Source organism: Malus domestica, chromosome 12 (genome assembly GCF_042453785.1).
Source record: "Malus domestica chromosome 12, GDT2T_hap1".
NCBI lineage: Eukaryota > Viridiplantae > Streptophyta > Magnoliopsida > Rosales > Rosaceae > Malus > Malus domestica.
In genome coordinates, this window is record NC_091672.1 from 976,119 (window position 1) to 1,001,616 (window position 25,498).

The 25,498-nt window shown below is 39.9% G+C and overlaps 4 protein-coding genes across 5 annotated transcripts; 1 reads left to right on the forward strand and 3 right to left on the reverse strand.

The window, feature by feature from the left end:
* The first annotated feature begins 1,350 nt into the window (after positions 1-1,350).
* On the forward strand, positions 1,351-6,010 carry LOC103423160 (uncharacterized). Of its 2 annotated transcripts, XM_029090804.2 has the most exons (10): positions 1,351-1,505; positions 1,830-2,115; positions 2,660-2,761; positions 2,958-3,127; positions 3,390-3,523; positions 3,636-3,813; positions 4,109-4,682; positions 4,836-4,948; positions 5,045-5,288; positions 5,519-6,010. In XM_029090804.2, the coding sequence occupies exons 1-10, from the start codon at positions 1,441-1,443 to the stop codon at positions 5,750-5,752; spliced, it is 2,100 nt and encodes a 699-aa protein (XP_028946637.2). In that variant the 5' UTR covers positions 1,351-1,440; the 3' UTR covers positions 5,753-6,010. The 2 variants fall into 2 exon arrangements, with proteins under 2 accessions (XP_028946637.2, XP_070665513.1); XM_070809412.1 differs by lacking the exons at positions 1,351-1,505; positions 1,830-2,115 and adding an exon at positions 2,474-2,539.
* Positions 6,011-6,914: 904 nt separating this feature from the next.
* Positions 6,915-9,998, reverse strand: LOC103449333 (co-chaperone protein p23-2). The gene is made up of 5 exons (XM_008388637.4): positions 9,548-9,998; positions 9,106-9,449; positions 7,789-7,823; positions 7,661-7,706; positions 6,915-7,083 (listed from the first exon to the last, which is right to left on the reverse strand). The coding sequence occupies exons 1-5, from the start codon at positions 9,550-9,552 to the stop codon at positions 7,052-7,054; spliced, it is 462 nt and encodes a 153-aa protein (XP_008386859.1). The 5' UTR covers positions 9,553-9,998; the 3' UTR covers positions 6,915-7,051.
* Positions 9,999-10,409: 411 nt separating this feature from the next.
* LOC103449332 (protein XAP5 CIRCADIAN TIMEKEEPER) lies at positions 10,410-14,927 on the reverse strand. Its single transcript, XM_008388636.4, has 13 exons — positions 14,762-14,927; positions 14,091-14,315; positions 13,735-13,800; positions 13,572-13,636; positions 13,347-13,459; positions 12,898-12,976; positions 12,706-12,782; positions 12,559-12,620; positions 12,317-12,448; positions 12,163-12,216; positions 11,959-12,024; positions 11,692-11,766; positions 10,410-10,729 (listed from the first exon to the last, which is right to left on the reverse strand). The coding sequence occupies exons 2-13, from the start codon at positions 14,259-14,261 to the stop codon at positions 10,679-10,681; spliced, it is 1,011 nt and encodes a 336-aa protein (XP_008386858.3). The 5' UTR covers positions 14,262-14,315; positions 14,762-14,927; the 3' UTR covers positions 10,410-10,678.
* Positions 14,928-21,318: 6,391 nt separating this feature from the next.
* On the reverse strand, positions 21,319-21,928 carry LOC139190093 (uncharacterized). Its single transcript, XM_070809831.1, has 2 exons — positions 21,527-21,928; positions 21,319-21,441 (listed from the first exon to the last, which is right to left on the reverse strand). Exons 1-2 carry the CDS (start codon positions 21,926-21,928, stop codon positions 21,319-21,321), a joined length of 525 nt encoding a protein of 174 aa, XP_070665932.1.
* Positions 21,929-25,498: the final 3,570 nt, after the last annotated feature.

The following is a 25,498-nucleotide window of genomic DNA, read 5'->3' on the forward strand; positions in this document are numbered from 1 at the left end:
GAAAAACTAAAATGAGAAAATTGTAGCAGTGGTCCTTGAACTTTAGCCCAAAGGGAAATAGTCCATCAACTTCAATGCAATGATCCTTTTTACCATGACTTATTTTGACGGAAATTCTGATGAAGTTGACACAAAGGACCAGAGCTGCATGTTTTGATGGGTTAAGGGAAAAGAGATCCTCTCTGGATCTCTTCCACCAAGACCACTGGATCAAGTGATTCAGACATTTAAAATTTCATTTAATGGCCCACTTGTTTTGATCCCTTAAAAGCCATAATAATTTTTGGTCGTTAGAAAGGGATTAAGGTTACAGTTTTTTAGTTGAGAGACCAACATTCCAATTGAATTAAAATTAAGGTGACATTGTTCCAATTTTCTCACTAAAGAAATAATTTTCCGTTTCTTCATATTTTACTTATTTATTAAAATTTAGACAAAACAATTCCTAACAAAAATTAAGATTAAAACATAAAAATGGAAGTAATCTCAACACATTTTGTCTTCTTTTGTTTGTATTTCGACTTTTGATTTATTTATTTAATTTTAAGACTAAAATAAATATATTGCGATCAAGAGAAAAAAAAGTGTGCACAATTTAATTCACTCTCACATCTACCATTGAGTTGGCGAGATTTTTTTTTCCTAGCGTTGACAAGAGATTCAAAGTTTCAACTAGTTTTTAATTGAGCAATGCTAGAGAGGTTAAATTTGTAAGAGTGCTACTAGACTCATTACGTTGTCTTATTTCTCCACCTCATTGTAATCTCACCCCCTATAAAAATTAAAATCTTGTTTTCCCACCCTCTATTATTCCAAAAATAACCTTTATCATAGCACCAGCACCACACCATCATTACCTTGTTTCCACCTCCAGTCTGCCCTGGAACTTCCTTTAGCGGCAAAACGCGTCAATTAGCCAACCCAAAATCCCAAATTCCAATACCATTTTCTCAATCTTGTCCACAAGTTATGTATCTCTAGATTTTGTACATTGGCAACAAGTCACTTGCACTTGTAGCAACTATCAAGCAATGAAGTTCGGGGTAATAAAAAAACCAAACTAAAAAGTTAATTACCGTCGTGATGACACTCTCAATCTCCACAACCATTCAAAACCCTAAACCCTAACTAGTTAGCAATTTGAATAGGGCCAAGAGTGTGAGATCAGCTATGTTCGGTTGGTTTCTAATTCCGGATAATTCAGCCCAACTCGACCCAGAAGGTTAAGAAAAGACAGCCCAAGTCGGCCTCAGAGAAACGAGGAACGTGCAACAGGTGGAATAGCAAATGCTGCATGGCCACCCAAACGTGGCAGCTCCATGAAGAAACACATCTCAGCCTCTGCCGCTCCTTCAACTTCTCCTTTCTCCTTCATCCCTCCTTATTAAAAACCAAGCAATCTTCTGCTCTAATTCTCTGCTGTTCTGCAACAATACAACAATGTCCACAATGAGGTTGAAGCATCTCTCCTCCATTGCAAACGACGTTGTACAAAAATGCGCTTTGTAAGTCCATCATATATGATATGCAATTCATACATATATAATATTTTGCACCTGTAAATATTGTTCTTTTTCGTATTTGTTGAATTTTTCAAATCGATGTTGACTATATATATATATATATAATATATGTGTCTTTTATATACGAATCGTTTTTCTACTTTAAACTACTATAAACCGCATGTCGAGGGAGATTCGAAGTAGGGTGCACAGGAGAGCACATCCGTTGTAGCCAACCAATGAGGCTACGCCCACGTCTTCATGTGTATATGCATGTATGTTGATTAAATCCTATTATATATCCTTATATAATTATATTACGTTCAGGAAACTGGATACCCCGGTGGACAAATTGGTGGAGGAATTTGAAACTATATGGAAGACGGATGAAACGGCGCCGGTTGGTGCTGCTACTATCAGTAGTAACAACAACAACAATAGGAATAGTTATGGGAGGAAATTCGTAGAATTTTGCAGTGCCAAGGTTATGCAGAGTTGTGACATGTGCAAAACCATTGAGGAAAAGATTGCCAATGGCTCTTTTAGCCGCTTCACCTTCGACATGATGCTAGCTTGGGAGATGCCTACCTCTGCTGACGAGGAATCTTTTACGGTAATTAATTATGTTCGTAATTTGATTGTTTCTGTTGCTACTAACGGGGATTTGGCTAAGCCTCATGATGATGTTGAAGTGAAAAAATTTTGGTATCGAAGAATTTACCATTCATGGAAGTCGAACCTAAAAACACCTAAACTCTCACACAGAGGTGGATGTGGTATTCACCACTAAACGTACGGTTGTTTTTTATTGAAGAGAAAAAAATAGTTGCATAATTATGTTCGTAATTAGTTAGTTTGTTAACAACTTCACAATCAGGACTATATCTATATAATACATTGAAACATATATAAATTACATATGATTTCTCCACCATATTTACAATATTGATTGAACTATTATGATGCATTGATATATTTATATTTGTATGGAAGGAAACACATGTACGCAGCCTTACCCTTACTCTTTGCAAAGCAAGGTAAGACTGTGTACGATAGACATTCCTCCCCTCACAAAGTGGGAGCCTTGTTGGCTTGGGATCGCCCTTTTGTTGTTTCTTTTGTTATTGTTCAAATGTCATGTTTTTGGGGTTTTGCAGGAGTGTGTGGCGAAGGAGAAAGAAGAGAAAAAATTGCCGCAAAAATGTCTTTCAGAACAAGATGACATCTCTCTGTTCTATTCAGATCTTATGCCGCTTCTTGTAAGCTATATCATTTCTTAAGATTTAATTTCGTTTTTTGTAATTTTTTTTTCGAGATACATAGAGAGATGGAAAGTTGGACTAAACTAAGTTCTAGGTTAAAGTAATGGTCGTTGCTTGAACCCTAATCTTTTGTTCCTCGTTGTAGTTGTAATTATGTTTTGTTTCTATTCGTTCTTCACCTACTGTCTGGCAGGTTGACAATGAGAAAAATGTTGGAGAAGATGCATTTGTTTGGATGGGGTCGCTGGTTCCACTAGTTACAGATGTTGTTAATGGGAGATTTACCTTTGAAACTTTAACGGTGCCTACGGGAAACCGGCTCCATTTTCCTTCCTATGACAAATTTTTAAAGGAAATTGATAGGTGATGCATCTATAACCATATATTTCATTTGTATGATGCGTCGACGCATACCCAATACTAATACTGTTGGAGACACTCGTTATACCTTAGCTGAACCTTTTTCTTTGAAATAATAACATGCAAAGAGTAATTAAATTTGGTACAATACATTTAGGGGAATAGACAGTATAAATGGTAGTGTAACTTATAAAGAATGCTTGCATTTGAAGTTTCTTTAAGATTGTTTCAACTTTTCCCTTTTTGTACTGTTTTGATTTTATAGATGTATAAAATATTTGGCAAAACATGCAAAACCGAAGGGTGTGGAGCTTGCAGACGACGAATTCATTTTACACGTCGAGGGAACTGCTAGCACACAGCGAGTAGTGCGCCACATTGGAGGAACAAGTTGGCCTGGTTTGTTTAGAAAAGAGAACTTTGATCATCTCATGTCTTATATATAGTTTCTTTTCCCCATATATAATTAAGTAATCGATTTGATATGGCTAACCATGCATTGGTATTTCAGGTAGGCTTACGCTAACGAATTACGCACTCTATTTCGAGGCTTCTGGAGTATTAACATATGAAGATGCTCTTAAAATAGACCTTTCGAAGGATATGGAGCAAACGGTGAAACCAGCTTCAACAGGGCCATGGGGTGCTCCACTTTTTGACAAGGCTATAATTTACGAGTCTCCTGAATTGTGAGGGCATATGCTCTGCATTTATGAATTTAAGTATTTATCCGAAATCTTGCATTCATTTTTTAGTCTAACCCAAAGCACCAAATAGCTAATCAATCTATGTGTCGCGTGTTTAGAAACTAGTAGAAACTAGTATTTGACACACTGAAAAACCAAAATCTTCGCTGGGATTTCTAGTGCTCCTTGCGACGCTGTGTGGATGCCACATTGACCAAACAGAAACACAACTACATGAAGTTTGTTAAAATCTTATATTGTTGTTATAGATTAATGATTTGTTTCACCAAATTTCTAGATCAGAGGAGATTGTCCTGGAGTTCCCCGAGGTAACAAGCTCTACAAGGCGTGACCTTTGGCTTGCGCTCTCAAAGGAGATTATGTTGATGCATCGTTTCGTAGCAAAGTATGAAATAAATTGTCCGATACAAGCATGGGAGATGCATTCAAGGACAATCCTAGCAATAACAAGGCTCCATGCAGCAAGAGAGATGCTAAGAATATCACCCCCTCCACCAACAAGATTCTTAATTTTTTCTTTGTTCGATGAGATACCGAAGGGAGATTACGTACTGGAAGAGCTTGCAGAGAGTCTTAAGAAGAGCAATAGCGGGCATCCATGTAGTGCTAGTTCAATCCTAAGGAGCATGAACTTGTCAGAGTCGATGATCATCTCAGGTTTAGACCAAGAGATGGAAGTTGGCAGCAGCGAAAATGCAACCCCAACTCCAAGCGGTCAAGTCGAAAACAGTTCCTTATTAGAAACAGCAATTAATCAGTCAAGAGAGGAAGAAAAGGATATTGCTATTGCCAAAGCTACCACAAAGGAACTTAAAGAAGAGGGAATCAGTGAAAGCGCTACTATCTTTTTGGTAAATATCTAACCCCATCCATATCACTCTAGAGGAATTTCCATGATCCATCAATGGCGAAAAATATCTTAGTTTATATTATACTTAATATTCCGTCTAACGTGTACCTTCGCATACATCCACGTATCAATCTGACTTTGTTTTATTGTGTAGGAGCTACTAAGGCCCCTTAGGAATTCAGTGCCTTGGTTTGAAGAAGTACTCATGTGGGAAAGACCGTCAACTACTCTCACTGTGGTTGCTGCGACTTTAGTAGTCACCTACCAGTATGTCGTTTCTCTAGCTAGCTGCAGTGCTGCGTAAGCTTTAATAAAATTCCAAGTTGGTGAATTGGATTTTGTGAAGAATAACTTCTTATGCAGGGAATGGGTTGGCATAGCACTTGCCGCTTTATTCATTTGGCTGGTTGCGAAGATGGTTAGAGCCAGGCTGCAAAGACTTGATATAAAATGCAATGAGATAGTCGTATGCACCGCCTCGGACCAGAGTACAATAGAAAGCATAGTGTCTGCTCAACGTGGAATGCAAACTGTGCAGGAGATGATGCAGATAGCAAATGTTTCGATATTGAAGTTGTGGTCCATATATATTTCGAAGGCACGCAAGGTATTTATATATGCAGCCAAGCTATATCTTCACTTCTACAATTCACTGTGAATTTCCAGATCTATACGCATGCGTAATATTAGTAGCAAGAGTCGAAACATATTCTAAATTCAGAGGCTCAAATGTCGCAATGCTTATGTTACGCCGACTTTTCTCATGCGCATATAAGAGATTGATAACTTGGTGTTAATTGCATCAATCCAACTAACAAAGTTTAATTGTTGTTGCAGCATGCAAATGTGGCGATGGTGTTGTTGAGTGCGACAGCAATATTTTTTACGGTGGTTCCGGTGAAGTTCGTTATAATGGCAGCCATAGTTTGTTGCTTCTCATCGACATTGGCATCGAGACTAGGTACGGGTAAGGGGGAGAACCAAAGCAGCAGACGACTAAGAGAATGGTGGGATTCAATTCCAGTCATTCCTGTCCGTGTTGTCGAGACTCGACAGTCCAAGGCAGACTAGCTAGATAAGGCTGCTTCCGACTGCCAACTGCCCGAAATAGTTTACGTTGCACTTGTGATTCCGGTCTGGCATGGTTTCTCCGGTTTCTTTTCGATACTGCAGTAAATGGATACAGAAGAAGGGTAGCTTGGATGTGTGGCCATGTGTAAATAAATATCATCGTTAAGAGCTATAGATTGTACACAAGTGGTGTTATTGTCATACTTCCTTTACAGCAAAACTTGTAATGTAATAATAATGGAGTTTGTTACATGACAAGCTTCTTATGCGCGCCTCGATTCAGTGAGATCGAATCTTCCTGGCCTTCGTTACACCATTTGTTTTGAGATATTGGAGCATCGGTTCCTGAATTCTGGTCGAACTGTGGGTTTTGGTCTGTTTGAACCAAAAAATCGCGAGTATTGGTCTTTGAACTTTCATCTAAATAAAGAGTTTAAAAAGCGGGAATAAACGACAAAACTTCTAATGAAGTTAATTAAAGTGAACATTACGTGACAAAACTTCTAATGAAGTTAATCAAAGTGAACATTACCATTTCTAATGAAGTTAATCAAAGTGAACATTACGTCTCAAATCGATAAGCTGATGGATTAATACAATGATAAGTTGATGGATTAATACACCGATTTTCTCTTTGCTCTCATTGTTCCATTGGTTTTGCAATGGATTAATACACTGATTTTCTCTCATCGTTTCATTGGTTTTGCATCTCCCATGTGTTACTGAAGGTTATTGAACAGTACTCGACTATTCAATGACTAGTGAACTCAAAAATTTTCGTGACCAAATCATAGTAAATTATTCTATAAAGATATCTCTATAAAAAATCACTTAATAAAACTCAAATTGTGTCCATAAATCCATGGCATTTCTTTAAATAATTTTTCAAACGGAGTTAATTTTAGGAAACTTTAACGAAAAACTCTCAATATTGTTCACTTTAACGAAAAACCATATTTTTACATTAAAAAATCAATCCTGATACTATTCACTTTACCCTTTATTTTGTCATTATCATTAAAACCCAAAGTTTTCAAGTCATTTTCATTAGTTTTCCTTTAATTTTAATGGCTTTTAGAGACTTTTTGAATTTGGCTCGGCTCGTTTATAGCCCTGACTGGCTGAACAAGGGCTAAGGTCACATTAATTTGAAACCATGGAGTTAGAACCAAAGATAATGCTAAGTTTAGAGCATGAGGAGGATATGATCAAATAGTTACAAAGGTGTCATGTCAAAGTGTTTCGCCTTCCATCAAGTTTAACTAACTTCATATAACTCACTACTTCGTCATCGTCTTCCTACTTTCTCGCCTTCTCCAGGTCCGGAAGATCTGTAAACAAGCCAAAACCGGGTGTTAAAGAACCGTGAGAAAGAGATGCAGGTGCAGCACTTCTTAACATTTCCAACAGACTTCATATGACTCACTCTAATTCCTTCAACAACTGACTGAAACCGCAATGTCCTAAATGGCATCGCTAGGGTTTCTTCTTTTTCAAGGACAAATTGACGACAGAAGGTAACTCGAGAATAACAGAGAAGAACTTGTAGTTTTTAAATAGAAAAACCGTTCTATACTACACATTCGATTACACAATGTCTTAAAATGCAGAGACAATAAGGAGAAATGTTGAATGTACTGAGAGTCTACAAATTTGGTTTAAAAGAAAAAACAACTTGACAGTTTATGTGCCTCGCTATGCGTATAGATTATCAAGTGAGTTCGGCAAACAGAGGATGCTGCCACTGGCTTGCTGTTTAAGCCGCCACATTTAGTAAAAGGAACTTTGCGGAACTCTTTGTAAGGACTAAGCAGCGAAAATTACCAAATGCACATACTTCTATAAAATTAACTGTGACTAACATCACCAACGGACCAAGAGGAAAAATAGAGAAAAAAATACACTTACAGAGCATTCCTTCGTCGTCACTGCTTCCACCATCTTGACCAACATACTGCAAAAGTACAAAAAATCCATTTTACCTGATTAGGTGAAGCTACTCCATTATTGTAAATGAAATAAGGTGTCATATTTACCGCATCATCATCATCATCATCGGGGGCCAAATCAGCTGCAAAAGACAACACAAATGTTGAGTCAGATCCATGGAAAATCTCTCTCAAGAACTATATTGAATTTGCAGGCACATGATACTAAAGATTGTGTCAAATTAAAAACGGCAATCATGCCCAATTGGCATTCCCCTGACCAACCATGGCATTTCATATTAACAATAACGGTATGAAAAGATCAGGGATGCCATATCATTTCTATGGATTAGCCTAAGCCACTGAAGCCCTCATATAATTGACTTTCCAGAAAGATTGTGCAAAAACTGGAGGTAGATAAAAACTAGGTAACGATAACACAGCGGGGAACATTTTTTTTTTCACCTTACACAAGAGAAGATGGGTACCATTTTCCTATTAAGCATGTCAACGGTTTTCAGATGAGCTATTATATGTCACTTGGAAATGAGGTTTCTCAACACATATCAACAACTTTATAGTAAACAACAAATAGACATAAAGAGAATCAATCTAATGTGCTAGAGCAATTAGAAACCAACATTATCTACACACTACAGTGAGGCAATCAAATCACCAGATAGTCCTGCTTTCTCATTTCAATCATTCACTACTCAGACAAACAACGCCAAGCACATCAACGAGAAAGGCAAGATATATGATTCTACTAGCCAAAGTAGGGCCTTTACATGTACTCATATATTCCAGATAGTTTGAAAACACACAAGCTATGAACTTCGTGCCACCTCATGCTCATTTTTCACATTCCTATCCAAAAATTCATTTCGGTTTCACTATTCACCTCAAAATCACAAATTCGTTAGACAAAATCATAATCAGACAAACCCCATCAACCAAAACATCACAAAATTTTGAAAAATAAACCGATAACAGAATCAAACAGCCACAATAAATGCAACCATTTAACGAAAATCGAAAGGCAATCTATATGAAAGTTCATTTTGGGTTCACTGTTCACCTCAAGCTCACAAACAAGTTGGACAAAATCATAATCAGACAAACCCCATCAATCAAAACATCAGAAAATTTTGAAAAATAAACCGATAACAGAATCAAACAGCTAAAATAAAGGCAACCGATTTAATGAAAATCGAAATGTGATCCATACGAAAGTTCATCTTGGGTTCACCATTCACCTCAATCTCACAATCTAGTTGGACAAAATCATAATCAGACACACCCCATCAATCAAAACATGATTAAAATTCGAAAAATAAACCAATAACAAACCAAACAGCTAAAACAAAAACAACCCAATTGACGATAATCGAAACTTGACAAACAAAAACAAGTCACAAGTCTCACCTTCCTCGTCCTCATCGCACCATTTGTTCCAATCAACTTTAATGTAGGGCGCCGGCTTCTCTTCCGTCTTCAGCAACCGCTTCCACCAACCTCTCTGCTCCTTCTGGATCGAGCAGAGAATGTTCCGCAACCCAGTTCTCGTTTTGCAGCCGTCAGGGGTTATTGGACCGTACAGCTCGAGAGTGAAGTGAAAGGGCTCGCCTTGGACTCCCACGGCGGAGAAGCTGAATAATCCCTCAGGCTCGCACTTGACGGTGATATCTTTGGCGTCCGGTAGCGCCACCGTCAGGTACACCTTGTCGGAGCGCTGCGCCCACAGAACCTCCGGGTGCCGACTGGTCCCACTACAAAAGACAACAAAAAGTTAATCAAATTGAAATCTAGAGAGAGAGAGAGAGAGAGAGAGAGAGAGAGAGATTGAGGGAGGAGAGAGAAGGAGAACCTCATTTTGGAGGGTTGCTGCGGCAGAGGGAGGGCAGAGATCAGGTGTACCGGGTGCTGCAAGAACAGTGGGTACGAAGCAACAAGGAAATGGAGAACTGACAAAAACCCTCAACACTCAAACAATATGTAGAAGGAATATTCCATGTAGATTGCTCAACCATTAAATATAGCTCACTTGATTAAGAGTATTCGTACTTGTTTTTGAGGTTTTGTATCAAATTTTTCTCTTTTCAGCTTTGTGTCAAACTCTTCTCTTTTCTTGGACCGTAAGTTCATGGTTCAAAATTGCTTAGTTGATTAAGAACATTTGCACGCAGGCTCATTGTAAATTAAATGCGAGGCACTTAAACAAAATAGTAGGCTCCACGTAAGAAAAGTATCTGAACTAATCACTTCATAGTTGTACCACGGTCTAATAATTTTAACCCCTTATGAGAAATGTCACTGTTAGACGATGAGTTCGATTCCTTAATATAGCTAGTTGATTGGTGGCCTTTGACCAAATTCTTTTCTCCAATATTGACGTATAAAATCAAGCTAGTCGTCTCATAAAGTTCATAAGCAGTTCGTATTTTTTTTCGAAATAAAACGAGTTTGATTCAAGCACGACTCTCATAATTAGACTACAAACAACAACAAAATCTTATTTCACTAAATGAGATTTGATATATATATACTATAACGCCACTGCGCTTTCGATTTTTGCGCTTATAATTCGAACAAGTTGTAAAATTAGAGCCAACTATTGTATTAGTTTACTTAAATCTAAGTACTTATTTATGAACGTACCATTTCTAAAAGCATAAGCACAACGTATGCCATCTGAGACCTCTTCAGAGGAGAACCTCAAAGAAATTGCATGACCAAAAGAAGCTAATCGAAATTAAATTGCAAATGAACGATGCTCATAATGCTCGTAACAGATTTCGTTACACTTCCAATTAAGGTATACAATCTGCTAAAACCGTTGCGTTGCCTGATCTCTGCTTCGATCACTAAGTGAAAGGGAAAAAAAATGAGTAACTGCAGTAAATGAACCTCAAACCTCAAACTAATATTGCTGTGCAGCTTAAGAGGAACAACTCGCAACTGCATTCAGTCTCCCATGTTTGTGAATTGTGATGATGAATCAGTCCCCGTGGATGGTATAACGCTCCCATTTCTTCGTTGGATCATATATCTGCCAGGAAATAAAAAAAGACAACGGGTGACTGAAAAGAATGCTGAAGAATCATACACAAATACCCAATGGCGTAGAGTATCTCTGTAAACAGAAACATTGGGGAACTAAAAACACAGAAATATCGATATTGGAACATTATGAGAGAAATGATGCAAACTTTGAAGGAACTATCCGCTATTTCAATCAAAGAATCGGAAAACATTCAAGGCATAATGGGTCTATACGCTTTTAAGGTGGATATATTGTCACTCAAAACCAAAAAGTGAACATCCCATATTGCTATAAAAGAAGAAAGAATCATGAAGCCTCATCTGCAACTCTATGTTTGATGTTAACTATTCAAATATATTAAACATGTCTTAAATACTCAGATGAAGTAGTAAAGACGGTAGGCAATCATCCCACTGAAAGAGAGAGGTTAGGGATTTGAACCGCACTCCCATAATCAAACTTATTTACCGCCCGTCCTGGTGCACACAGTATGTTATCCCACGTAAAAATTAAATTTATCAACAATAGTCGGATATTGGTCGCACTACATTAACTATAGTGCTTTTGAGTATGCAATTTCTGTGTATGTAGTCTACATACATAGAAATTTGATACTCAAGCACTGTAGTTAATACTCTAGAGATGCAATTTATAGAATGGCAAGCAGTATACCACACTATCAAGCCTGTCTAGAGCGAAAAGGCGAAAGGGACACTTCGTTGTAGACATCTCCCAGACATAGATACCATATATAACACACATATACGAAGAGAGAGTGACTACCCAACGGGTATACCTAACAGTTATGGGTATGGTTAACTGTTTATAAACGGTTATGGGTATGGGTATACCCATTTATGTAAATACCCAACGGGTAAACGGTTATGGGTAAATAACCGCAGTTACCCGCCCGCCATAACCGTTGCCCATCCCTAAGAGTGAGAGAGGGAGTCAGAGAGAGAGGGTACCTCCCATCTGGAAGCAGGGAAAATATGCTTGTTCTTCTCATACCAATGCCTCTCAACAACCTTCCCAGCATGAGACTGCCACAAAAATAAAAGCAAAGATATAAGAATACGAAGAGAGCCATGTCATTACCAGAAATAGATACCTGAAACGTATAACCAAGCATAGTCAAGCCATGGCATTAACTTAGTTATGGTTGTCTTTCATTTCTTTAGTATTGGAAACTTTCTATGCAATAGAGTATTACTAAAAAAGAAACAAGAATGTACCTCATCCTTCTCTATTGTAGCATCAGCAATTGTTCGCACATCCTCATGCACATCAAAATGAAAAAGCTATGCAAAATACAACAGAAAATCGTAATGAGTCACCATCAATGAGCACATCCTACAATAAAATTTCAGACAAACCTAAACCTTAATACAATATTTCCAAATGATGGAAGAAGAATAACAAGATATATTGAACATTACCGGTCCACTTTTTCCCCTAGCCTTGTTTACAATTAGCTCATAGAAACTATGCTGCTGTATTTCCACAACCATGACACAAGTGATGAGAAATTAATTAGCATTTATTCAGTAAAGCTTCTACCAAGAAAATGCATCACTAACAATTTTTTCTTACATGTGGAATGATAAGATCTTCTTTTACATATAGCAAATTCTCCACTGAGGTGGTTCGCACCTCTCGAAACTCAGGTGCAAGTTGCTGTTGAACAGCCTTAAGGAAATCTCCTATTTTATCACCTTTCGTTACCTGAATGGAAACAAAGAGAAAATGAAAAATAATAGAAAAAACGATAGCTTCAATTTTAAAAGAGAAATCATGAAGGGAAAACAAATGCAAGTCGAGCATGCTTTACTTGCCTTGAGCACTCTCCTATGCCCAGTTCCATCCCAATAGCTGTAAGTAATTTGAAGTGCCTCCTCTGAAAAAACACAGTAAAAATTTCTTTCAAAACTTATTAATGGCAAAGGAGATAAACTCAGGGAAAATTAGGATAGTAAAATTACTTCGTATTTTGTCCTGCTCAGTCTGCCACTGCTTCCGCAACCTTTCACGCTCAGCTTGTTCCTCTGCCTCCCGCTCACTGAAATACATCCATAGCACCTCTTAAGTTCAAATGCTAGACTGAAACAGAATGAAATAAGAGGGAGGGATAAAAATGTTTGTGCATAAGAGCAAGAAAGAGAAAAATGTTACACCTATCTGGCAGAAAGCTGGTCTCCACTGTAGGATCTTTCCCAAGTCTACTGCACCGTAATCTTGTAGCCTCTGTGCTTTCTGTAGAACAAGAATCAGCATTAAGTTTCTAGTGGGCATCCACAAAAAACACTAGATGAGAATACTCTCAAGTGACCACTAAAACATCAAGTATCTAAATATAGCCTCCCGTCAAAAAATTAGAATGGACGCTTCTATACATGCAAGTTGCAACAAATATCAGTCTAGATCTATGCCTAATGTTCATCAGGGGAGAATATGTCACATAAAATGGTGAAAAGAAATGCCAAATCAATCTACAAAGTTCCATACAATAAACTTTAGTGACAGTCTGTCATTAAAAATAAGAACAATATGAATCCTATGAGCAACTTAAGGCACTGCATAACCAGAATAAAAATTTTAATTCTTTAAGGAGAGAAGTTCTTACTATGTTCACCATCTTCCTCTTCAATTCCATCCTCAATGTCATCTGCGAAGGACAATCGAGAACCCCCCTTTACCTTCCTCTTCTTTCGCTTTTGTAATTGAAGAAGCTCCTCCCTGAATTATAAAAGGAAAAACAAAATTAGACTGTTGCAGTCATTGACAAATATAAACACTTTCAGATGTTCATAAATCAAACAGCAACACAGTCATCTGTTACGAAACTCACTCTTGTTGTAGCTTCTGAAGTTTCTCCTTTTCTTCCTCCTCAAATTTGATCTTAATATTTTCTTTCTACAACATAAATTCACAGCACAAGCACCGCACTTTAACCATCATATGCTTCCATTAGTATAAGTAAAAGAAAGCAATCCTAGTTGTTTAGTATTTACCTTCTCCACATACTGCTCCCTTGTTACCAAACCAATGGTTTCCTTCTTAAATGCTGTCTCAAGAATCTGAAATATCAATCAAGAAAATCATTAATCAACGATAAAAATTATGTCCGTACAAAATTTGTTATCTATATCTATTGTAAGTTTGTAACACACCTATTTGGTACCACATAAATCGTAAGGACAAGAAATTTTTTTTGAATGAATAGTCTCACAACTTTCATGCTTCTCGTCATTGATAAACCAGAGAGTACACAGAACCAACATAAAAAAGTCCTAAGATTTCTGACACCGAAATATATGCGCATGGGGAACTTTAAAGCCTAGATATGAGTTCAGTTTCAAGTACAAACCTCAGAGGTACTTGACCCGAATTGGAGGAGACCCGGCTGGCCTGTATCGTTGGCTGACTTGCTTTTGAGCTCATGAATTTTCTGGCGCTCGGCTTCTCTTTGCTTCTCAAGCCTTCGGATCCTCACGGCATCTTGGGCCGTGCCCACATATCCGTCTCCCATGCCCGACATCTTTTCCTTCCTCTCTGTTCAACCCCTACCCCTCCTCTTATCCCTTACTTTGAACTGATAGAATAAATTAAGGTTAATAATCTAGGTTCTTGTTAAAACCAACTCTTCAGCATAAACCTACTAGAAATCTGACCTGTATTATTAAAAACTTTCATAATTTGTATTAAATAAAAGGGAATTTCAGCATTAAATTAACAGCTTCAGAACTCATACAAATTATAAATTCGAGAAATTACATGCTCAGAACTGGAAATTTGAGAAATTACTACTGGTTGTAATCAGGAAAATGTACAAATTTAAATATTTAAATATCAATTAGAAGTTGCCACTCAAAGCACAAATATTTGTTTTCCCTAAACAAGGACTGCAGATAATAAAACTGATCAAGAACGCATTTTCTCAAGAAATCGGTACTGTTATTACCTCAATTAGCAAAATTAAGCCACAATTTAATCATAAATTAATAGTTTATAATCAAGGATTGAAGGATGATGAGGTACCTGGGTGCGAAGAGACGAATTGAGGAAGAAGAAGACGAGCCGATTGGAAGAATCCGAATGAGAAAAGGAGGGAAGACCAAATTAGAGGGAGGTGAAGATGGTTGCGAAGAGAAGCGGGGAGGTGTCCCTTTCAGTAGGTTACGTGGCGACCCTCAAGTTATTTTTTGATGAATCCGAAAGCTGTTATTATTTCATTCAAATTAAAATACTTATTATTAAAAAAAAATACACGAGATATAAATTTTTTTTAAGAAGAGACATGTACAATCACTTTTTAAGCAACAATGCGTGATTGGTTTGAATTGAATTAAAAACGAGCTTGACCTAAAGTTTGGTTGGAGTTGATGAGATGTTACTGTGAACACGGAAATTTCCTGAAACGAAAGAGACAAGAACAACGTGCACAAAATAATATTTGTATTTGATGATTTTGGGTTACAATCTCTCTTAAATTTGATCCTCTGATTCAATCTCCGTAAGGTGTTGATTTGTGGATGTGCGATTGATCCAAAGGGCCGTTGGGCTTGATCTAAGGATGAACGTTCTTCAAGGGCCGTGAACTTGATCTTGAAGGTGGATTTGAGCGGATCTTCAAAGGGGCTTTTGGGCTTGATCTTTGAAGAACAGTGATGAACGGATCTCCAGGGGCTTTTGGGCTTTGATCTTGAAGAACGGTTGGACGTGTGGATTTGTTGATGTTGTTGATCCAATGGGCCGTCGGGGCTTGATCTTAGAAGAACGATGAACGAAGAACGAAGAACACTTTCTTCAAGGGCCGTCGGGGCTTGATCTTGAATTTGGTGGAAGTTCTTCACGGGGCTGTCGAGGCTTGATCTCGAAGGTGGATGATTGTTGATCCAAGGGGCCGTCGGGGCTTGATCTTGGAAGAATGATGAACGAAGAACGAAGAACGAAGAATACTTTCTTCAAGGGCCGTCGGGGCTTGATCTTGAAGGAGGATTTGATGAAGAACGAAAAGGGCTTTCTTGATCTTTCGGGAATTGCTTGAGAGCTTCGGAGTTTCAGAGCTTCAGAGCTTTAAGGTGTAATATGAATTCCTCCTTTCAAATGAATGAATTAGCCTTCTATTTATAGAAATTTCCAAGGCCTAATTTTGAATATAATATTCTAGATGAAATAAGTCGTTTCTGCCAGGTGTTGACACGTGTCCTATTTGATGACTTTTCCAACTTATTTCGATTTTTTGTTTATCGGTTAACATTTATTTACCGAAATTTCGATGTCTACAAATGCCCCCACTTCAAGGCGCGTCGTATACATGTGCTTGTCACGTGTAGGAGATGCGTTTTGAAGTCCCTTAATGTAGATGTCGATCCAAGGGCCGTCGAGGCTTGATCTTGAAGGTTGAAATTGGACCACAAGGAGCTTCATGTGGTAGATGATCTTTGGCTTTGGTAGTGGATGAATCGGCACATATTTTGTTGCGCTTGTTGACTTTCCACAGCTTTGATCTTGAACTGGGTTGGAGGATTTTCTGGATTCATCCAATTGTTGATTTTCCACAGCTTATTCTTGAACTGGATTTGATTCAAATATGGTGGACGCTTGATCTTGAATCGGACTTGTGATTTCCTCAAGGGCCGTCGAGGCTTGATCTTGAATTTGGCCGGAAACTTCTTCAAGGGCCGTTGAAGCTTGATTCTTGAAGGTTGACTCAAACACATGGCAAGCAGGCACGAGGTGAAGGTGACGGCTTGTTGCTTTGTTCAATCTTTCTAATTCACACCTGAGCAGTTTGGTCAACGGTATGATCTTCAAGATTGATGGGTTCTTCTTCCAGTTGGTGACTTGATCTTTAAGGATTTGATCCAAGGGTGGTGAAACGGCACATGCAGCCCACAACGCTTAGCAAGTCGACCCAAGAATTTGAGGGTCAAAACGAGTCCTCCACCCAGAGTGATTGCAAACCTGATGATATAAGATACTTTTGATTTTGAAGAAGTAGCGGATGAATCGGCACGTGCTTTGTTGTGCTTGTCTCCACATGCTTCAATGTATCATTTTCCCTTGTCTTATCTATTCTTCTGGCAGAATGTAGCATCTTCTCGAGTTCTTCAGCTCAGACTTCTTCTATTAAGCTGACTGTGCAGGCTGCATTCTTCTCTGCTTGTTTCTTCAGGCAGATGTGGCAGTTTCTTGAGTTCCTCAGCTCGGACTCCTTCTGCTGAGCTGACTGTGAAGACTGCATTCTTCTCTGTTTGTTTCTTCTGCACGTTGTCTCCACATGCTGCAAGGTATCATTTTCACTTGCCTTATCTGTTCTCCAGGCAAATGTGGCATCCGAGTTTGAGTGGAGGTTCCGGCATATTGTTTTCTTTATCCTTGTCTTTATAGGTAAGAACAAGGACAAAGGAAATGACAGGGAGAACGCATGATATGAGATACTCTTGCTTTCTACCCTGGTGATATGAGATACTTTTGCTTTGGTGTCATTTGTTTGCAGAGGTACCCCAAGGAATAAGAAACACTGAGTGACTCGAGAGGCTTTGTTGGGAAGGCATTCTCGGAGATGAAGAAAGGTTATGTATGTCTGCCTTGCTATGGAGGGTGAAGGTGGACAGTTATAGGAAATTCTTTAGTACCTGTAGAGGTACTATTCTTTTACTTGTGTCGGCAACCAATGCGTGATTGATCAGTATGGCTTCACGTGCTTTCTTCTTTATCAGAAATCTTCGACAAATTGTCCGTAATTTTCGTCAAGCTGAGTGTGCATGTGACAGGTGTTAACGAGGCTGAAAAAGACTGGCGCCTCTTCGATATCTGGGATCGGCGCTTCGACAAATTGCCCGTGATTTCCGCAAAGCTGAGTTTACGCGTGACGGGTGCTGACGAGGCTGAAAAAGACTGGCACCTCTTCGATATCTGGGATCGGCGCTTCGACAACTTGCCCGTGATTTCCGCAAAGCTGAATTTGCGCGTAACGGGTGCTGACGCGTCTGGAAAAGCAAGATGTTTCTCCGATTTCTGAGCTTGCCTCTTCAATTTTTGAATTGACCTCTTCGAATTCTGAGCTCGCCTCTTCGATCTCTGAAATCCCGTCGAGTGTTGATTTTTTATAGAGGCACGCAGTTCGTTTCAAAGCTCACTTGAATTTTCGCTTGTAGAAACTCCCTTTGTGCACTTCTAAGATCTTGATTTTGTCCGACTTCTTATTTCTTCAACACCTTTGAAAATGTCTGGATCCTCCGACCGTCGTTTTGATTTGAATCTTGGTGAAGAGGCAGTCCCGCCTTCTCCAGACAACATATGGCGCCCATCTTTCATATCCCCTACTGGTCCTCTTACCGTTGGGGATTCGATGATGAAGAATGATATGACCGCTGCGGTGGTGGCCAGGAACCTTGTCACTCCCAAAGATAACAGACTACTTTCCAAACGGTCTGATGAGTTGGCTGTTAAGGATTATCTGGCTCTTAGTGTGCAATGTGCAGGTTCTGTGTCTAATATGGCCCAACGCCTATTTGCTCGAACTCGTCAAGTTGAATCATTGGCGGCTGAGGTGATGAGTCTCAAATAGGAGATTAGAGGGCTTAAGCATGAGAATAAACAGTTGCACAAGCTCGCACATAACTATGCTACAACCATGAAGAGGAAGATTAGCCAGATGCAGGAATCTGACGGTCAGATTTTACTTGATCATCAGAGGTTTGTGGGTTTGTTCCAACATCATTTGCCTTCGTCTTCTGGGGCTGTACCGCTTAATGAAGCTCCAAATGATCAACCTTCGGTGCCTTCTCCTTCTGGGGTTCCGCCGAGTGATGATGCTCTGAATAATCACCCTCTGGTGCCTCTCCGATCTGGGGCTCCGCCGAGTACTGAGGCGCCACCTGATCAATGAAGGCTTTTGTTTGTTTGCACTTTTTTTTTTTTTTTTGGTATGTAAATGTTCCGTCTGTAATTTTTCCAGAGAAATCAATGAAATGGACTTTATTTCTCTCAATGCATTTGTTTTTTTTTTCATGTGGTGCAATCCGCAACATCCTTTTTTTTTTTTAATTTATTTATATTTATATTTATATTTATTTATTTTATTTTATTTTATTTTTTTCTTTTCAGATGGTGCAATCCGCACCATCCCCCCCTTTTTTTATATTATTTTTTTTATTATTATTATTTTTTCAGATGGTGCAATCCGCACCATCCCTCTATTTTTTTATTATTATTTTTTTTTCTTTTCAATGGTGCAATCCGCACCATCCCCTTTTATTTATTTATTATTTATTTATTTTATTTTATTTTATTATATATATATATATTTTTTTTATATTATTTTATTATATATTTTTTTTCTTTTCAGATGGTGCAATCCGCACCATACCCCTTTTTTTTTTTTTTTTTTTTTGAGATGGTGCAATCCGCACCATCCCCCCTCTTTTTTTTTTAATTTATTTATTATTTATTATTTATTTATTGAATTTTTTATATTATTTTTTATATTTTTATATTTTTTCCTTTTTAGATGGTGCAATCCGCACCATCTTTTTTTTTTTTAATCATCACCCTCTCTTCTTTTTTTCCTATAAATACCCCCATAGGTTGTCTTGGCAATGGGCAGAAGATTGAGCAGAGGGAGGATGCAGACGGGTGACATCGTGGTGCAGTAACAGCAAGCTTTTAGGTATGTTTTTTTTTTTTTTTTTTTTGGACCTCATATATATATATATATATATATAATCTGTTTATGATGCTAGAATATATATATATTCCTTCAATCGTCCCATCACCATCATTGTGTACACATTATATATATTTGTATATGGAACTTGGTTGCCGTGTCTTATATATATATATATATATATATATATATATATATATATATATATATATATATGTGCACACACACCCATATACGCACACACATATAATACCATATAATGTGTCTATTTTTATACACAGTGTGTTTGTGCCTTCACTGATGGATTTCTTTGCTACTGTAACGTGTTTTGAAGGACCGTCTTGTAGCTGCCCACTTTTGCCGTGCCTATTCAAGCTTTGTGGCTGACTTTTCCGTTGTAGTCATGGTGTTTCTTAAGTGCTTTAAAAACAACACCATCACCATTCTTGCGAAGGAAGGCGATCCACAAGATAGTGGAACGACATTGAAGCTTTATGCGCCACTGACTGGCCCTAAGGCACTTGTTCTTCCCATAAAAGACAACTCCATGCATATTAAGTCATGGTCTTCTGAGGTATCTTGAGAGCTAGTAGACTCCGTTCGACCAACTACAAAGAGGAAGGTGTGCAGATCGAGGATTTTTATCTTGAACTCTTCGCACCATGATCGTGCCAACCCTTTGGTTAAGTCTAAGCTTCTTGGTGATCGTATCCGTAGCGGAGCTATAGCTTGGAATAGCACCCTGTCGACTACTGGAGGAGCCGCATTCGTTGAGTTTTATTGGGAATGGCTTGAAGATGTCTTGAGCCGCTCCAAAGATGTACTTACCAACACAGGCATTTATCATGCTGTATACGCATCTTTGTTTAGTTATGATCGTCATCCTTCCGTCATTCGTGCATTCTTTGACCATTGGTGTTCAGCGACCAACACGCTTCACACGGCTCGAGGGGAGATGTCGATTTCACTTAAGGATCTCCACAAGCTAGGGGGTCTGCCCATCCAGGGAAAATTTTATGACGAGGTTGTTCCTAGTGTGGAGGAGTTTTCTTGTCGCAACAGTCGAGGATTGCCTGCGAGCTGCCGCTATTTGTTCTGGGCGTACCATAAGCTTTTCCAAGAGGCCCTCGGTAAGTCAGGCGTGAAGATTTCTTCGTGGATCCGGTTTTGGTATTGGGATGTCGTGAAGTACAAGAGGCATTCGAAAAAAAATGTTGCTGGGCTTCGAGTCTTTTCTCATCCAGGGCTTCCAGCTCTTGAATGCGCAACTTTGCATTCTCTTCGTCAGTCAAGCCTTCTTGTAGAGCCATCCTTAGCGAGGGGATTTGACTTTCGAGTGGTAGAACAACTTCCACGCCATATACGAGAGAATAAGGTGTAGCTTGGGTAGGCGTTCTATATGTCGTCCTGTATGCCCAAAGTGCTTCGCCTATTCTTTCATGCCAGTCTTTCTTTGTTCTGCCGATTACCTTCTTCAGGAGGTTGCACAATGTCTTGTTAAATGCTTCTGCAAGATCGTTGGCCGGAGCATGATACATGGAGGATTTGTGCTGCTTGAACTTGTATTTCTCGCAGAGCTCGTCCACGAGTCGGTTGGAGAACTGTTTTCCGTTGTCAGTGACAATGTAGCGAGGCACGCCATATCGGTGGATGATATGTTCCTTGATGAAACGGACGACAGTTTCCTTCTTGACTTCCTTCAGGGGTATGGCTTCAGCCCACTTGGAGAAGTAATCTGTTGCAGCCAGGATGTAAGCTTCTCCTGCAGATGACTTTGGCGCAATTGGTCCTACTACGTCTAATCCCCATGCATCGAATGGCCATGAAGTAGCTGTAGGGTGTAATGGTTCAAGCGGTTGATGTATGAAGTTGGCGTGAAATTGGCAGGCTTGGCACCTTTTGGCGTGTTCTAGGCAGTCCTTTACCATGCTTGGCTAGTAGTAACCCATTCTTTTGAGCTGGAAATGAAGCTTCGGTCCGGACTGATGCGCTCCACATATTCCTGAGTGTGCTTCTTCCATGGCTTGATTGGCTTCTTCCTCGCCTAAGCATCTCAGAAGTACTCATTCAAAAGATCGCCGGTAGAGTGTCCATTTGTAATAGAGGAAGCGATGCGCTCGTCGACGTACTTCAGAACGGTGTTTTGGATCATCTGGGAGTATTTCATGCTCCAAGTAGTTGATCAGCGGCGGTCTCCATTCTTCAACGTTGACCGGAAGTATGGAAATAACATTTGTATCACTTAGTACCATTTCAGTGACAGGCGGGATTACCCATCTTTGGCAGACTGGCACGTTTGTGGCTTCATCTTCTCCTAACGTTATGCTCGAGGCTAGGTTGGCGAGAGCGTCTGCCATTTGATTCTCTTTTCTTGGCACGTGTTCTAGTGTTACGGCCTCAAATCTTTGTAGCAATTGCGTTGCCAGCCGGAAGTATGGGACGAGATCCTCTTTCCTAACCTCATATTCAGTCAAGAGTTGATTGATTTTGAGCTTGGAGTCGCCATATATCTCAAGGGCTATGATTTCCATGTTGATTGCCATTTGGAGCCCGATGATCAGTGCTTGGTACTCAGCGACGTTGTTGGAGCATAATTCGCTTAGTTGGAATGAATAAGGTAATATTTGCCTTTGTGGCGACATGAATACTACTCCTGCCCCCGCTCCGTCTGCTCGTGCAGATCCGTCGAAGAACATCGTCCATGTCGGAAATATGTCGATGTAGAACACCTCTTCGTCAGGCAAGTCGTCTGAGATTTTCCAATCGGCTGCGATTGGATGGTCGGCAAGGAAGTCTGCTAGCGCTTGTCCCTTGATGGCTTTAGTTGGGACGTAGATGATCTCGTATTGATTGAGAAGCAATGCCCATTTAGCTAGTCGTCCTGTCAAAATTGGCTTGGACATGACATATTTGACCGGGTCAGCTTTAGCAATCAAGTGGATGGTGTAAGCATGCATGTAATGTCTGAGCTTTTGGATGGCAAACATCAAGGCAAGGCACATTTTTTCTATTGGGGAATAGTTCAACTTAGCGCCGGTGAGCGTTCGACTGAGGTAGTAGAGCGCTCATTCTTTCTGGGATTCGTTTTCCTGTGCTAAGAGTGCTCCAACTGAACTTTCATGAGCAGCGATGTAGAATATGAGCGGTTTCCATGGTAGAGGTGCCCCCAAGACAGGTGGACTTGATAAATACTTCTTTATGCTTTCAAAAGCATTATTGCATGCTTTGTCCCATACGAATGGAACATCTTTCTTCATGAGTCGACTGAACGGTTGACAACGCCCTGCAAGGTTGGAGATGAAGCGTCTGATGATGGCTAGCCGTCCTTGTAGACTTTTCAACTCGTGCAGGTTTCTTGGCTCGGGCATGCTTTGAATGGCCTTGATCTTTGATTGGTCCACTTCAATGCCACGATGCTTGACAATGAAGCCGATGAACTTTCCAGATGTGACGCCAAATGCACATTTTAACTGGTTCATCTTGAGGTTGTATTTTCGCAACCTTTCGAACACTACTCGCAAATCCTTCAAGTGATCTGGTCTTTTCTTTGTCTTGACCACCACATCGTCTACATAGCATTCTACATTCTTGTGTAGCATGTCATTGAAGATCTTCTGCATTGCGCATTGATATGTAGCTCCAGTATTCTTCAGGCCAAAGGGCATCACCTTGTAGCAGTAGATACCTTTTGGAGTGCGGAAGGCTGTTAGTTCCTCATCTTCAAGAGCCATACAAATTTGATTGTATCCAGAAGAGCCATCCATGAATGATAGTGCCTCATGGCCAGTGGTCGCGTCCACCATGATTTCAATGATTGGCAATGGGAAGTCATCATTTGGGCAAGCATCATTGAGGTCTCGGAAGTCTACGCAAACACGTATTTGTCCAGATTTCTTAAGAACTATGACGATGTTAGAGATCCACTTAGGGTATTGCACATCTCGAATGAAGCCTGCTTCGATCAACTTGTCAATCTCAGCCTCGATTTGTGGGATGAGCTCGGATCGATAGCGTCTTTGAGTTTGCTTTATTGGTCGCGTTCCAGGCTTGACTGCAAGATGATGCACAACAATAATAGGGTCGAGGCCGGGCATTTCCTTGTAGGTCCAAGCAAAGACGTCATTGTACTCTAATAGCAGCTGGTAATACTTCTCTATCTCGTCTGCACTTAGTAATGCACTTACGAAGATAAGCTTTGGTTCCTCACTTGTGCCTAAGTTGAGTTCTTTGAGATCGTCAACTGCGGCTTGCCCCCCATCTTCGAGTTGTGACGGTGCTGCAATGACATATTCCTCGAGGATTTCATCTTCTTCACCTTCTTGGATTGTGATGTGGAAGACGTCTTGGGCCTCTTCTTCGGTGTTGACCTCTCGAGCTTGTTGGCATGAAGATTGTCCAGTGTGGATGATGGTGCGCCTTTTCACTTTCAGTGATCCAACTATGTTAACCTCTAAAATTGCTTGGCGCTTCATTCTTGAAGGAATGGAACTTCGAACGTCATCCTTTTCTGCCGGACGATCGATCTTTTCTACTTCTGGTGTTGTCTTTCTCCTTTTGGAAGGTTCTTTGGCTTTTCCAAGTCTTTCCATAACTGACTATCGTGGAGGAAAGCTAGTCGTATCGCTTTGCTTCTTAGGTTTCGATAACCTTTTGAAAACAGAGCTTCGAGATACTGACGTGTTAAGCCTTTTGAAGACGGAAGTTCTGTTTTGACCGCCAATGAGTTTAGGTGCCGAAACTCTGGTCCTTGAACGATTCATTCTATCGAATACTGACATCTGAGGGGCAGTTCGAGGCTCCTCTTTATCTTGTATAATGCTCACGTTGATGTGTTGAGCGCTAGCATTTTTTGCCTTGCTGGAGATCTTCACCGGTGCATTTGGTGTGAAGCCAAGTCCAGCTTTGTTGTTGTTGACCCCGTAACCATGCTTCTCCAACTTCTTCTGAGTTTTAGTAAGATCACGTTCGTTGTCTTTGATGGTGTTCAAATCCTTCTTTCCCAAATTTGCAGAGGAGGTGAAGTTGTACCCAGCTTTCAACATGAGTTTGTAGGCGTTTGGATCAAAACCTTCTTCGGTCATCTTGGTTGGGAGAAAGCTTGGTTCTACCCCCTTTGGCAGGCCTTTTATGAAGCCTTGTGATGACATTGCAACCTTAATGTCGCTTAGCTGTGTCAGAGGCAAAACTGCATTTGTTTTGAGCAACTTTACATTATCCATGTGCCGCTGTGTATCGACTTTGCTTGCTGCAGTTTCAAACGGGGATTGACCATTCTTTCTTCTCGACATTGGGATGTATCGGAAAACGGGTATGTTTGGTCCATTTGAATGCGTCCTATTCCCTCTGGTTGTTGCAGATTTAGCAAGCTCATCGTCGTTTTTGCTTGAAGATGGCATAGCTTCTTCTTCTTGCTTCTTGGGCACGGCTTGCCACTCCTGTTTTTTAGGTGTTGCTTTGCCCATGGATTTGATCTCTTTTGGAAGAGTTTCGGGCACCATGTCTTCATCCATGTAGAACTTGGCGTCTGCGAAATGTGATTCGGCTTCGGTGAATGGCTTGGTGTCGCCATAGATCACCTTTACTCATTCTCAGTAAAATTTTAAGCATTGGTGAAGGGTGGACGGTATTACTCCATTCGCATGGATCCAAGGCCTTCCTAAGAGCAAACTGTAGGAAGTTCTTGCATCAATCACGTGAAATATTGTGCTTGACTTGAGTTCACCAATGGTCATCTCTACTCGGATCATGCCCATCGCTCTTTGTCCTCCTTGGTTAAAACCTTGGATTAGTAGACGGCTTAGGGATAGTTCATTCACCTTGATGCCGATTGTGGTCATTGTTGACTTTGGCATGATATTTATGGCTAATCCGCCATCCACAAGCATGCGGCTGACTTTGTGCTCCCTTACGTAACCAGAGATGAAGAGATGTCGGTTGTGAGGCTTGGATCCTAGCAGCAAGTCTTCGTCGGTGAAGTGGATTGCGTCCTCGGCGGCACAGCATGTGGCACATTCATGTGGTTGAAGCTTCAAGCTTTCGTTCTTGCTTTCTTGCACTTCATGGTCGTCGGAACTTGCCAAGACCGCTGCCAGTGCTTTTCG

What these genes read in the sequence shown, in the direction of transcription:
- LOC103449333 (XM_008388637.4), bottom strand. An exon ending in ATGATGATGATGATGATGCG is followed by an intron (nt 7,707 to 7,788) that starts GTAAATATGACA and finishes GTACTTTTGCAG; the next exon opens with TATGTTGGTCAAGATGGTGG. An exon ending in TGACGACGAAGGAATGCTCT is followed by an intron (nt 7,084 to 7,660) that starts GTAAGTGTATTT and finishes GCTTGTTTACAG; the next exon opens with ATCTTCCGGACCTGGAGAAG.
- LOC103449332 (XM_008388636.4), bottom strand. Translation starts at nt 14,261, where the DNA reads ATGTCGGGCATGGGAGACGGATATGTGGGCACGGCCCAAGATGCCGTG. An exon ending in TGAGCAGGACAAAATACGAA is followed by an intron (nt 12,621 to 12,705) that starts GTAATTTTACTA and finishes GTGTTTTTTCAG; the next exon opens with AGGAGGCACTTCAAATTACT. An exon ending in GGCATAGGAGAGTGCTCAAG is followed by an intron (nt 12,449 to 12,558) that starts GCAAGTAAAGCA and finishes GTTTCCATTCAG; the next exon opens with GTAACGAAAGGTGATAAAAT.
- LOC139190093 (XM_070809831.1), bottom strand. Translation starts at nt 21,928, where the DNA reads ATGGAAATCATAGCCCTTGAGATATATGGCGACTCCAAGCTCAAAATC. An exon ending in ATCCAAAACACCGTTCTGAA is followed by an intron (nt 21,442 to 21,526) that starts GTACGTCGACGA and finishes TGAGATGCTTAG; the next exon opens with GCGAGGAAGAAGCCAATCAA.
- LOC103423160 (XM_029090804.2), top strand. Translation starts at nt 1,441, where the DNA reads ATGTCCACAATGAGGTTGAAGCATCTCTCCTCCATTGCAAACGACGTT. An exon ending in CAGATCTTATGCCGCTTCTT is followed by an intron (nt 2,762 to 2,957) that starts GTAAGCTATATC and finishes ACTGTCTGGCAG; the next exon opens with GTTGACAATGAGAAAAATGT. An exon ending in TTTTTAAAGGAAATTGATAG is followed by an intron (nt 3,128 to 3,389) that starts GTGATGCATCTA and finishes TTGATTTTATAG; the next exon opens with ATGTATAAAATATTTGGCAA.